The 10,961-nt window shown below is 36.2% G+C and overlaps 1 protein-coding gene across 1 annotated transcript; it reads left to right on the top strand.

The window, feature by feature from the left end:
* The first annotated feature begins 3,938 nt into the window (after nt 1-3,938).
* Nucleotides 3,939-9,402, top strand: LOC137404359 (transcription factor HES-4-A-like). Its single transcript, XM_068090558.1, has 4 exons — nt 3,939-4,039; nt 4,822-4,917; nt 7,423-7,522; nt 8,335-9,402. Exons 1-4 carry the CDS (start codon nt 3,983-3,985, stop codon nt 8,880-8,882), a joined length of 801 nt encoding a protein of 266 aa, XP_067946659.1. The 5' UTR covers nt 3,939-3,982; the 3' UTR covers nt 8,883-9,402.
* The last annotated feature ends 1,559 nt before the right edge of the window (nt 9,403-10,961 follow it).

Raw genomic sequence — 10,961 nt, 5'->3', positions numbered from 1 at the left:
AATAATTACCAATCAACCATTTAGTCAAGTTGCTAGTGCAGTAGTTGACCCGGTAAAATTTGGCTGGTGTTTTATCTTTGGTAGCATATCAGAATCAACCAATAAGGGCAGAGCTTAAATTTTAAATGTCTTATCTCTGGATACTGTAGTGCTTTGTCTGTGAATGTTGATACAATTTGCCTATCTTGTATTCATACAAACCTGGCTGAATTAAATTTGTAAAATAATAATTGTTTTGAAATAAACATAACTGCAAAAGTCAAATGTATGGTCAGGTTAAAATCTGTCAGGTTGAGATTGAGTGGTTGATCTTACCAACACTTGCCAAACTCATATTTATTAGCTCCAGTATTGGTCAATGAATTATCTATCTAATCTGCATTATGTACAATAAGTACCCTTCTAGTTTAATCTGTCGTACTAGGGTAGATTTTGGTGTATTATAAACAAAACACTACAAAAGGCAACTTCCACTTGCCATGCCAGACGGAAACTCCCATTCATTTGTTTCAGTTGTCATATCAATCACCTCTGTGCTAGTGTCAGTTTGTTTGCCAAGGAGGCAATTGTATATAATGAGTAATGGTGCCACACTTACACCACATTTAGATATGCTCTGTTTACATCAATTAGTTTACTCCTCAAAAAGCCTTCAAGCTTTTCGGAAATTATATGTTAATAAGACCTGAAACGCCCATCCTAACGTATAGTTTAAAATTTATGGTGATACTGAAGTATTTGAGTAATTGTTTTCTAATGGCCTTCAATATTGTGAATTGTAAATAATGCAATCAAATCTCATCACCACAATTAGCATAAGAGTGTGCTTGTGGCAAGGGCTGGCATGTGCTCTCTTGCCTACTCCATCAATTTGAGTCACTATTTCATCGTAGACTGAGCATAGCTTAAACCCTTCATAGTAGAACTTACTTTAGTTGCGGTAATTATCATATTTCCTCCAAAGTAAAAACGTTTAAAAAAAATGGTATCGACGATAGTTATCGGACTCCGTTTCTGTTCTTCAAAAGGTGTTATGGCTAGTTTGTCCAACTCATGAAATTAGAAATTAACCGTTGACGATGTTTGTTAATGCTTGATTCTGGTTGGCTAGAGGCTTATGATAACGGCTTATTTTTGTCATGCGTCATATTTGTAGTGCTTGAAGTTGAAATCAGCGTCGCGTTTTATTTAGTGTAGGAATGCTAGGGGCTTGTTTAATGGTTTATTTGCTTAGCATTCATGGATAATGAGCTAGCCCATTGTAATAGGTAAACAGGCTTGGCGTTAGCAAAGCAGCAGTCTAACATACGAAAAGATTAAATTCTGTACGGCGTGCTACTTCTTAGCTGAAGGGTATTTTAGACTGTCATCAGCAATATGCTCTAATACTGTAATTTATCTCCATTGTGTCACCCAATGGCTCTAGTCTCCGAAAATATAAAATTTGCATATGTTGCTGCAGTTTGACCGAACTGTGTGTATCTGTTTAAAACATTTTGCATTGTAGTGTTAGCTAACAGCAGGTGTCTCTTGCAGTTACCTCCATCCTTCAGCGGAAAACCTAATCAATCTGCTTTTTTCTGTGATGGAATGCAATTTCCACAATCGGAGCGTGCTTCCTATTCTCATTGATGGATGGAGTTATTCAGCATCTCAGATATTTCTGGAAGTTTTTAGCATTGACCTGTCAATAATCGCTTAAGCAAATTAATATTGCTTCTATCAATGTGTTGTAACTACCGAATAGCTCGACCTAAAATAAACTAACTGCGGGACGCCACATCGAGGAGCATCAGAGCTCAACAGAAATCCTGCAATTCCTTGCCCGAAGTCTTCCTGAGCTTTAGTTTTAATCTGCTTGGAATATAAGTTTGAACTAAGAGGCAGCTGTGAATAATTTGGGTGAATCGGTTGGAAGTATTAGTACATTTTGCAAATTGGCAGCTACACTAAAGTGCTGCTTTTTTAATGTATTGTATTCTCCTTCCATCATAGCCATACTCAGGCTGTGTTGGTACAAAACGCTGCTGTTGGACAAAGGCTTTAGTCACATGCCGTTAATATGCTCTGTTATTGGCACTCACTTTCTGCCGAGTTATTTTCTTCCAAAAATTTCAAAGTACACCATGCAATCTTCTGTTTAGTTTTTTCATGCTGTATTACGATATCCGATTGAACAGTATTCCAAATATTTATAGATATCTTAAATTGTTAAATTTAAGATATCTATAAATGGTACATTAAATTGTTAAATGGTTGTCAATTTATATACAACTTTGCACGGTTTACTATGGATTAGTTTAAAACTTCTCATGATTCTGCAATAAAGAGGAAACATTATACAAGATGGTGCTCAGCTTCAAAGCTTCACTAGATGGTTTAGCGCTAAATGAAGTATAGCCTGCCTACCATAAACTATGGTTGGGTTTCAATGTACGTCACGCTTTAAAATCAAAAATCTCATTTCTGAAAGGTTTCCTTTAGGAAGCTTATAAACCTGTACAACAGGGCAGCGTCTCTCAGCAGTTAGCTAGGAAGACTAACAATGACAAGCCTGTGACGGACTCTCTCTTTAGCATCTGACACAAGGGTTCAAGTCTAACAATTTGATGTGTACACCTCTAATCCACTCACTAAGTTTTTGCACTCTTTATGCGAATATTACCTCACTTTACACATCAGTGGATCAAGTTAATTCTCAGATCGCGTGTTACACCAGTGGAGAAGCAATTTACTATGAATAATTGACATGGCATATGATCTGGCACGCATAAGAGAGATACCACAGCTGATAAATTATAAAATGCTGGTGGGTCAGTGACCCTAAAGACTAGCCAGTGGTGACTAACGGAATAGTGGAGTCTCTCGACAATTAGTTTCAACAACATATGAAGCTATTTAATAAAACAGTCGATGTTCTTGTGATGACTTTTCCATTAACAAGTAATAATAATTTTCCATTTTATTTTTTATACCAACTTAAGTATAAAATAGTTGAAAACAGTTTGATAAAATTTTTATTATCCGCTAATGATTCTAAATACAGTCGGCCCTCGTTTGTTTGGGTTAATACAGACCAGACATGAAAAAAGTTCAGGCATTCAAAATTGAGTACTGTACTGAAGTGTACGGTACATTAAACATTATATTGCCTCACACACATACTCCTATGCTAAAAACTGGTACAATATGCATATACAGTATACGTACGAGTAAAATACGGTGATACCTGCAATAGGGTACAATATAGTACTAATAGCGGTAATAATAATAAATGAAAATTACAGTACAACACTCGGATGCATGCGTTGCTCAGGTCGTCTGTGGCGATAGCCGCCTAGCAGTCAAATTTGTCATTCTTCGGGTAGACACAGCCATATTGGAATATTGTCCAAGCCCCAGATGTTGTTCGGACAATTGAAGGTTTGAGGAAGTGAAGTCCGAAAAATTGGGTGTCGACTGTATCCTTTTATATTTTTGTGTCATTGACTAGGTTGTGGTGTACTAAACAAACGAAATCATTCAACTCTTGTAAGCTAAGCCAATTTATAAGACCAGTTTCTATACTTGGTAAAATTGCATTATGTAGAGAGATAGCTACTTCTTGATTGTTGTACCATAAAAAGCCACAAAAAACTATCTCAACAAACGGCGGGCACAGTATTTCCAACATGTCTGACATGGGAACTGTTTTAGACCAGATGGTGGAAGGTACATAGGTTTAAATGGGATTAAAAGGCTTAATATATGACAAGTGTGTTTGGCACACGAGCCATTAGCAATCAACTGATGGTAAACACACTTTCGTTACACGTCATTTGTCAGCGAATGGTTGAGTAGGCGGAGCTTAACTTAGGTGTCCCGTTCCGTTCCGAACAATTGGGAAGCGTGCGTGATACAAGATTTAGCATTGCCAGATCATTTCAACACAGCTTTACCCTACAGCAGCAAGTGATTCCTCAGACAAACAGCAAAGGACAGTATGTCTCACGACAGCGACTGTGAAACCAAAATCAGCTTATCTAAAGCTAACCGAAGGGTAAGTCAGCATTGTCGAGTACGAGTACTGAATTTCTCATTCTACAGGGTATTTTAACCTTATGTGCCTATTCTGTATCTTTCGATGTGTAGCTTGCCCTTTCTTGCTGAGTCCAGAATTCTTGCCAAAGAAAGTTGTATATGTTATTGACAAGCATTTATATATAGATATTACATGTATATGACACTTCAATCATTTATTATATGTAAACATTTTAATATTATGCTTTATATTATGTAACACTTTTAAATTATGACTGTGTTCTTCGATATAAGTAGGAAATCTTACAATAATTAGTGTAACATATTAATACATTGAGTTTTGCGGTGGTGTACACATTTAGAGACACTAAAAGGGGGCGTATCCGCATCTCACCTCGACGCTTGCGGCCACCTGACTAAATTAGCCATGTAATCTAACCTAATGCCAACTAGTGTATACAATCAGAGTCAAATCTTTGAATAGCCAGCCTATCAGTTATGCATGCCATAACAATCTAAACAATGTCTGTTTGTGTTAGTGCTCTACCTCAGCCTACCCTCATATTTTCTCACGCTCTCATCCTCTATCTGTCACTCGGAGTAATTCGACGCTTATATAACAATTCTGGTCTCTTCAGCCGCTATAAAACACTCGGCATCACTCTGAAGGTGCGAGCTTGCGTCAGCGCTACCATCACTGATGTTTGAGAGGTGATGACAAAGACCATTGTTGTATATTTCTTAATAGGCATCTTTCTCCGCCTGTTCTTACGCAATTGGCAAGTTTTGTTATTGTTACAGATAGCCAAGCCAATCATGGAGAAAAAAAGACGGGCGAGGATAAACGCGTCCCTTAATGAATTAAAAACTTTGCTAGTTGAGGTGCTACAAAAAGAGGTGAGCTTCATCGAAAGTTTCTATTGTTATTATGTTAGATGACAGCATCACATAGTTTTAGCATGAGCAACCATGCTGGCACTGATATCTACATCAGTGGTTCTCAACCTTGTTGGATGTACCGAACCTCACCGGTGCACTTTTACCAAACCGTTTTTTATCAAAAAATAAAATATATGATTTTTTTCACATTCAAGACAGGTATATGTTATACTGGTACACAAAATGAACTGTCCACTAACATCACTGAGTCTCAAGAACAAAACTAATACAATGCATGAACTCACAACAAATTATATATTTTTTCATAAAGTCGTGAAATCAGTGTGACACATATATATATATATATATATATATATATATATATATTATATTATATATATATATGCCGGCTCTGAGCTGCACTAATGAAGCTTCAATAGCCGAAACAGTACTGTCTGTAGCATGAGTATATATATGGTATTGTACATATTATATATGTTCTTATTACTGTTATTAAAAATTTAGTTTGTTTAAACAATAAAAAACCTGTCTCATGGCGGATAATATGAATTGAATAGCTTACAAAATGGGACGAAAGTAACCTTTTATATATGTAAAGTATTACATATAAGCAACCTTATAAATAAATTATAAATAAAATTATTCAAATGAACCAGTTTATCACATTCAAATCCGACTTTTGCCTTACAATATTCATCCTCTAAACAAATAGTAGATTTTTGTAAAGTTTTACAAATTTTAATACATATACAAATGCATATCTCATGTCAGGAATGGCCGGAGTGTTATCATGCCCATGATAACCCCCCCCCCCCCTAACAGTGCTATTAAATTCTAAATAAAATTTCACTTATTTCACAATTTTTAAACTGTCACTTTAAACCTTTTCTCTGAAAATAGATTTTATAGTGCCCTTTGTTAGGCTAATTACGATTTCTAGCGAGCAAGCCGTGACCTCAAAATTCAGATTCTATCAGTCCAAGTAGGTTACAGTAATTCACTTGTACATTGTCTCTAAACAAAACAGTTATCATTTGAGGAAACTGGCACGGCTCATGTTTATACAACCAGTCTTTATTGGAAAGAATAGACAATCTCAGTGTCAACTGTTCAATAGCCTAAGTAGACTTATAGCGGTTTGAAGGGAGCCATCATCCCAACCCTCTTTTGTATAAATAAAAACTCAGGTTATCTAAAAAAATATCTGTGGGTTCTAGAGTTTGTTACGTTTGTTGGAACTAGCGCACGTCTGTTTGGAGTTTGATGACAATTACAAAGTTCATTGCAAAAAAATAAAATGGAAGGTTGATAAACTAAAAGAAATGATGTAAGCCTATCCTTAGATAAACAGCTACGCGCTGACATGTACTTTTCATATGTTTCACGTTTGCTGTAAGGTTTTCACGTATTCAACCTTTCATTAGTTTAGACGATATTCACATTGTTATAATTTTCACAATTGACACTTTACACGCATAGCTTTCATTGGTAAATCATAGCCCAGACATTTCACATTTGCGAAAATGTTTTTCACATAACGTTCTCACAATTCATCTGACAGTCACAAAGCATTTTTGATGATAACCACCAATATTCTCAGCTGTCATAATATATCATAAGTTTTGGTGCTGAAAAAGAAAGATGTCAAGGTTGTCTGCGTGATTGGCCTGTTGCTGATAAAAATAAAAAATAGATGCAGCAGTTTTCTATATGGTAGAACTGGTATATGAGGAAAAATGCCTGGCTTACCAATGCAGCTCGTGTAACATGGTATGAGCTGATAGTTTTGAAAAAGGTTAAAAGTGGAACAGAAAAATAAATACGTAAATACATAAATATTTATGTATTTATAAATAAATATTTGTGTATTTAAATAGGCCTACACAATCACACAAGGTCAAATAAATATACAAAAGGTCAAATAAAAGTTTTTCATACAAGTTCTTTTCTAACACTCTCTTGTTTGATGAGAAAGAACAGTACATTCATAATTATACTCAAAGATTGTTACTAACGCCTCTAAACATTTATATTATAAGTAGTAGTGAATACACAGGCACTGCTAAAACTGCTTCTAATTCATTTCTTATCAACCGAGTAGCAAATCTGACCTGCTATGCAGTTAGTCTTACATGCGGTGTAATCGCTATTAAATTATCTACACAAAAACGTGTCACTTCTTGGCCTAATTAAATTTTGAGACAGCCAAGCATCGCAGGCCGTCATGACAAAGCCCAGGTGTAGGCTGTCTCTTGGCTTTTGCTGTTACACTTGCGACCACAAGCTCATTGCGGCAGTGATCGGAGCACACCTAACACACTCTATGCATTGTTGCAGTGTTTAATATGCAACCAATAGCCTCACTCTGTTTAACTCGCTATGACAAGTTGTGATATAAGCAAAGAGACCTGCTTGAGCATGTCATGCACAGCAAACACTGTCCCGTTCATGTCACGCTATAAGCAAAGTATAAACACTCGACTCCTATTACATTCGTTGCAGGGATGCAGGCATTCAAGTAAAATGGAAAAGGCAGACATTTTAGAAATGGCAGTCCGACATTTGAAGAACCTGCAATGCCAACAGCCGTACTCCGCCTCTGGTGAGTGTTTACCATCTACAAGAGTGATTGATTGTCTAATACTCTGTAATAATAATAGAAAATACAAAAGATAGCTTTTAGAATTTCGCAACTGAACTAAAGTTCGTGTCTCCTTGCCATGACACATCTCTCTGATAAATAATTGTTCGTCTGCTGATAGATCATTGAAAACGTTCACAAACACATTTTTGTTGTCACCTTTTTAACATTTTTTCTTTTGAAAATGATAAACGAAGCTGAACACGCGTTAATAAACGACGGCTAGGAGAATAAGGTCAGATGCCATCAGCTGGTCTCGTGTCAGCTTCTTCAATTCCAAAAGGCTATCAGCTGATCACAGCCTCTCAATGCGAGCTTTCTCTATAGAAATGCACACAAGCGCAGTCTTACGGCATGATTGTGTTTGAACGCTGACAATGTTAACATTAGAACCTGATTATTGCGAAAGAGACAATATTGACTCTGATGCAGTCCGTGTTATAGTGCAAGAGCTAAAGTGTTCAGCGAGTTGCGCTGCACAGATTTTAAGCATATCTGCTGACCTTTGAACAAGTCTGTTAACCAACAGCGCCTGTCTTGTTATCAGCAGCTTGGCACAGTTAGATAAGATATGACCGGCTTTTGGATGAAGTGTGGCTGGCACCACCCCTTTATTCTCTTATCTCTGGTTTAAAGGCCTGCTTCAAATCATTACCAGTAGTTCAGTGCTTGTCATTTTAAAACAAAGTTTCATTTAGAAAGATCAATCATACTCCGTGCAAAGAAAGCATCTCGCAGCAGACATAAATACATTTCTTGCTTTTTTGTTTTAGGTCAGATACATACATTGAGAGACAGCTATCCGCCTGCCATTCCTCTAGAGAAATTTGCTGCCTCTCTTCCTCCAGATTGTCTTCCACCTGACATGGGAAAACTTATGAACCAACCAAAGAATGATTGTAATACAAAATCTATGCCGAATAGTCCAGACTCTACAACTGCTAGAACGGACACTAAAAGAACAATTCTACCCGCCCCCAAACCAATTAATGTAAAACCTCATATTGTGCAAAACCCGATGATGACAAGAACAGCGAACGGAGAGTTAGCAGTTGTCCTCCCCCAACACTTATTAAACCAAGCGGGTAGCAATAACAGTGGTCTGGTAGTGCCTCTTTGCGCTCTGTCATCTACACAACCACTCGATAGACAAAGTCAGCCATTTATGTTGAGTATAAATGTTCCAATTCAGCAGTCACCAAACTCTGCCTTCAGTCAGACACAATCATCAGCATCATCGACATCCTCTCCGCCTCCGGAAGTACCCGCCTCGCCTAGCAACCCGACTTCACCGACCTCTCCGGTCTGGAGGCCCTGGTAGTCGGAGAGGTTCATTGTGAATATATTTATTTGTTAATACTTTATCTTTTTTTCAATATGTATTATAATGAGCTACTTCCTGACCATCTACTAGATGGAATTCCGCTCTCAAATAATGAGCACAATTGTATGCATGAGTTTTTGTATAAATTTCTTATTATTTTTGTACTCGTGTCAATCAAAGTCTGTGACAGACGAAGCCCAAGCTGGGAGCCTATTAGCTCATTAATTTATTCCAAATGAGTTCCTGTGCCTACCAAAATACTGTGATTGAATTAGTTCCTTGTATAGCGAACGCAACTAAACACAAAGTCTTCCATTATGCTGCGTACAATGTGTCCAGCATCTTGTACATAGCATTGTATCTGATAGTGTGTACACGATTGTATCTACGCATTCTTTTCCTATATTACGAATCTATTTATAGAATTTTTATTTTAAATAGGTCATCAGACGGTTCTGTGGCTTGGCTGTTATAAGTCCAAACTGTTGCTGTATTGATAATAAATTATTTAATAATATTTCAGTTTCAAATGAAGTCGGACAAACTTGCATTAGAGTATTTGAATTAACAATGAACTTACTCAAAATTTTACTAGATTTTATCAATAAATATCGTTATTTTTTTATCAATTGCGATTGTTTTTAATGTTTGTAGTAATCTTACTGCCAGGATGTTTCAAGATTAACATTAACAAAACTTGATCACAGTTAAAATGCTTAGATCAAGTAAAAGTGTAATTACGATGTCTATAGCTGCGAAGAGACCAACAGAACAGAAATTTGGTTATTGTCTTGTCACGTGATGTTCTCACGTGAATTGAAAGGCCAATGCAAAGCTCAATATAAAACTTATCGCAGTACTAGACTATGACAAACACTTTGGGTTTTACCGAAGACCCTTTATCAAATATAGATGCCCGCTACTTTACAGTTTTGTTTCGGCATTATTCAATCGTCAAGTCGTAATCAGATCACGTGACCCAATACTTCGCAAATAATTTTTGAAGCACTTTTCGATTATCACAGGTAACCAACAGGATCGTCATGATTATCAGACAAGGATATGTAGGCTACTCATTCGAGGTAAGGTTAAAAAGTTTAACGATTTTTTACGGTGAGTTATAAGATATCAGTGCTAAAAGTGACAGCATTACAATGACAATAAAATAGACGCGTAAGATCAATAGACATAGTTTTATTGAATGCGTGAAGTATATTTGTGAAAATATTTCGATGAATAAGGTTGCATGAAAGTGTAAACAGAAACCATCTCTCACAACTACATCCCATTTAAGCCGTTTTGGAAAGGGAATCCAAACTACGGCGGTCTCGTGTGGCTGCGATTTTCTGTTCGTTTTTGAGCTTTTAAGAGCTTGTAATCTCCTTTCTACATATTTTGCACCTACAACACAACAGAGTAAGACATGGTGAATCTTTTCATATCAATAACGGTAATGTGAATTTTGTTGCAAGTCGACCTTTAAGAAGCTCGTCACTATGAATAATAAAAAATTACTTTGCTACTTGCCTGATTGTAGACATTTCTCATGACATGTATTTCGTACCGAATAGTGTGCAACCTTGTAGATTTGAGTTCATCTCCTGATCGCTGCTTTTCTTTTTTCAAAATCGAATCAGAGAACCATTACATATACATAGAATCAAGTTTGGAAACCAAATACCGAGCATATGTGTGCGAAGTCTGGATATAATCATTCACATAATGTTGAACCTTTACGCAGACTAACAGACAGACACAATGTATATATTATATATATATTACAATTTACATTATATAAATAATATAAATTGTAATATATATATAATATAAACATTGTTTCTGTCTGTTAGTCTGTTATATATTATATACATAATATAAATTGTAATATATACATTGTGTCTGTCTGTTAGTCTGTTATATACTATATATATAATATATATATATAAATTAGTATAAATATACATATTAAACAGAATATAAAAGTTTTTTTTACCACACAATGTTACCTGATTGTTTATAGGAAGTAGGTTAGAGTTGCACACTGAACTGTTGTGGTTACATCTAATTGGCCGGCAG

The sequence above is a fragment of the Watersipora subatra genome, chromosome 9 (genome assembly GCF_963576615.1).
Source record: "Watersipora subatra chromosome 9, tzWatSuba1.1, whole genome shotgun sequence".
Lineage (NCBI taxonomy): Eukaryota > Metazoa > Bryozoa > Gymnolaemata > Cheilostomatida > Watersiporidae > Watersipora > Watersipora subatra.
Note: the sequence above shows the minus strand (reverse complement) of the source record. Positions and strands in the feature narration are given on the sequence as shown.

Excerpts from the sequence above, each read along its gene's own strand:
- LOC137404359 (XM_068090558.1), top strand. The coding sequence starts at position 3,983 with ATGTCTCACGACAGCGACTGTGAAACCAAAATCAGCTTATCTAAAGCT. Across the intron at positions 4,040-4,821 it reads TATCTAAAGCTAACCGAAGG|ATAGCCAAGCCAATCATGGA; the intron begins GTAAGTCAGCAT and ends TTATTGTTACAG. Across the intron at positions 7,523-8,334 it reads ACAGCCGTACTCCGCCTCTG|GTCAGATACATACATTGAGA; the intron begins GTGAGTGTTTAC and ends TTTTTGTTTTAG.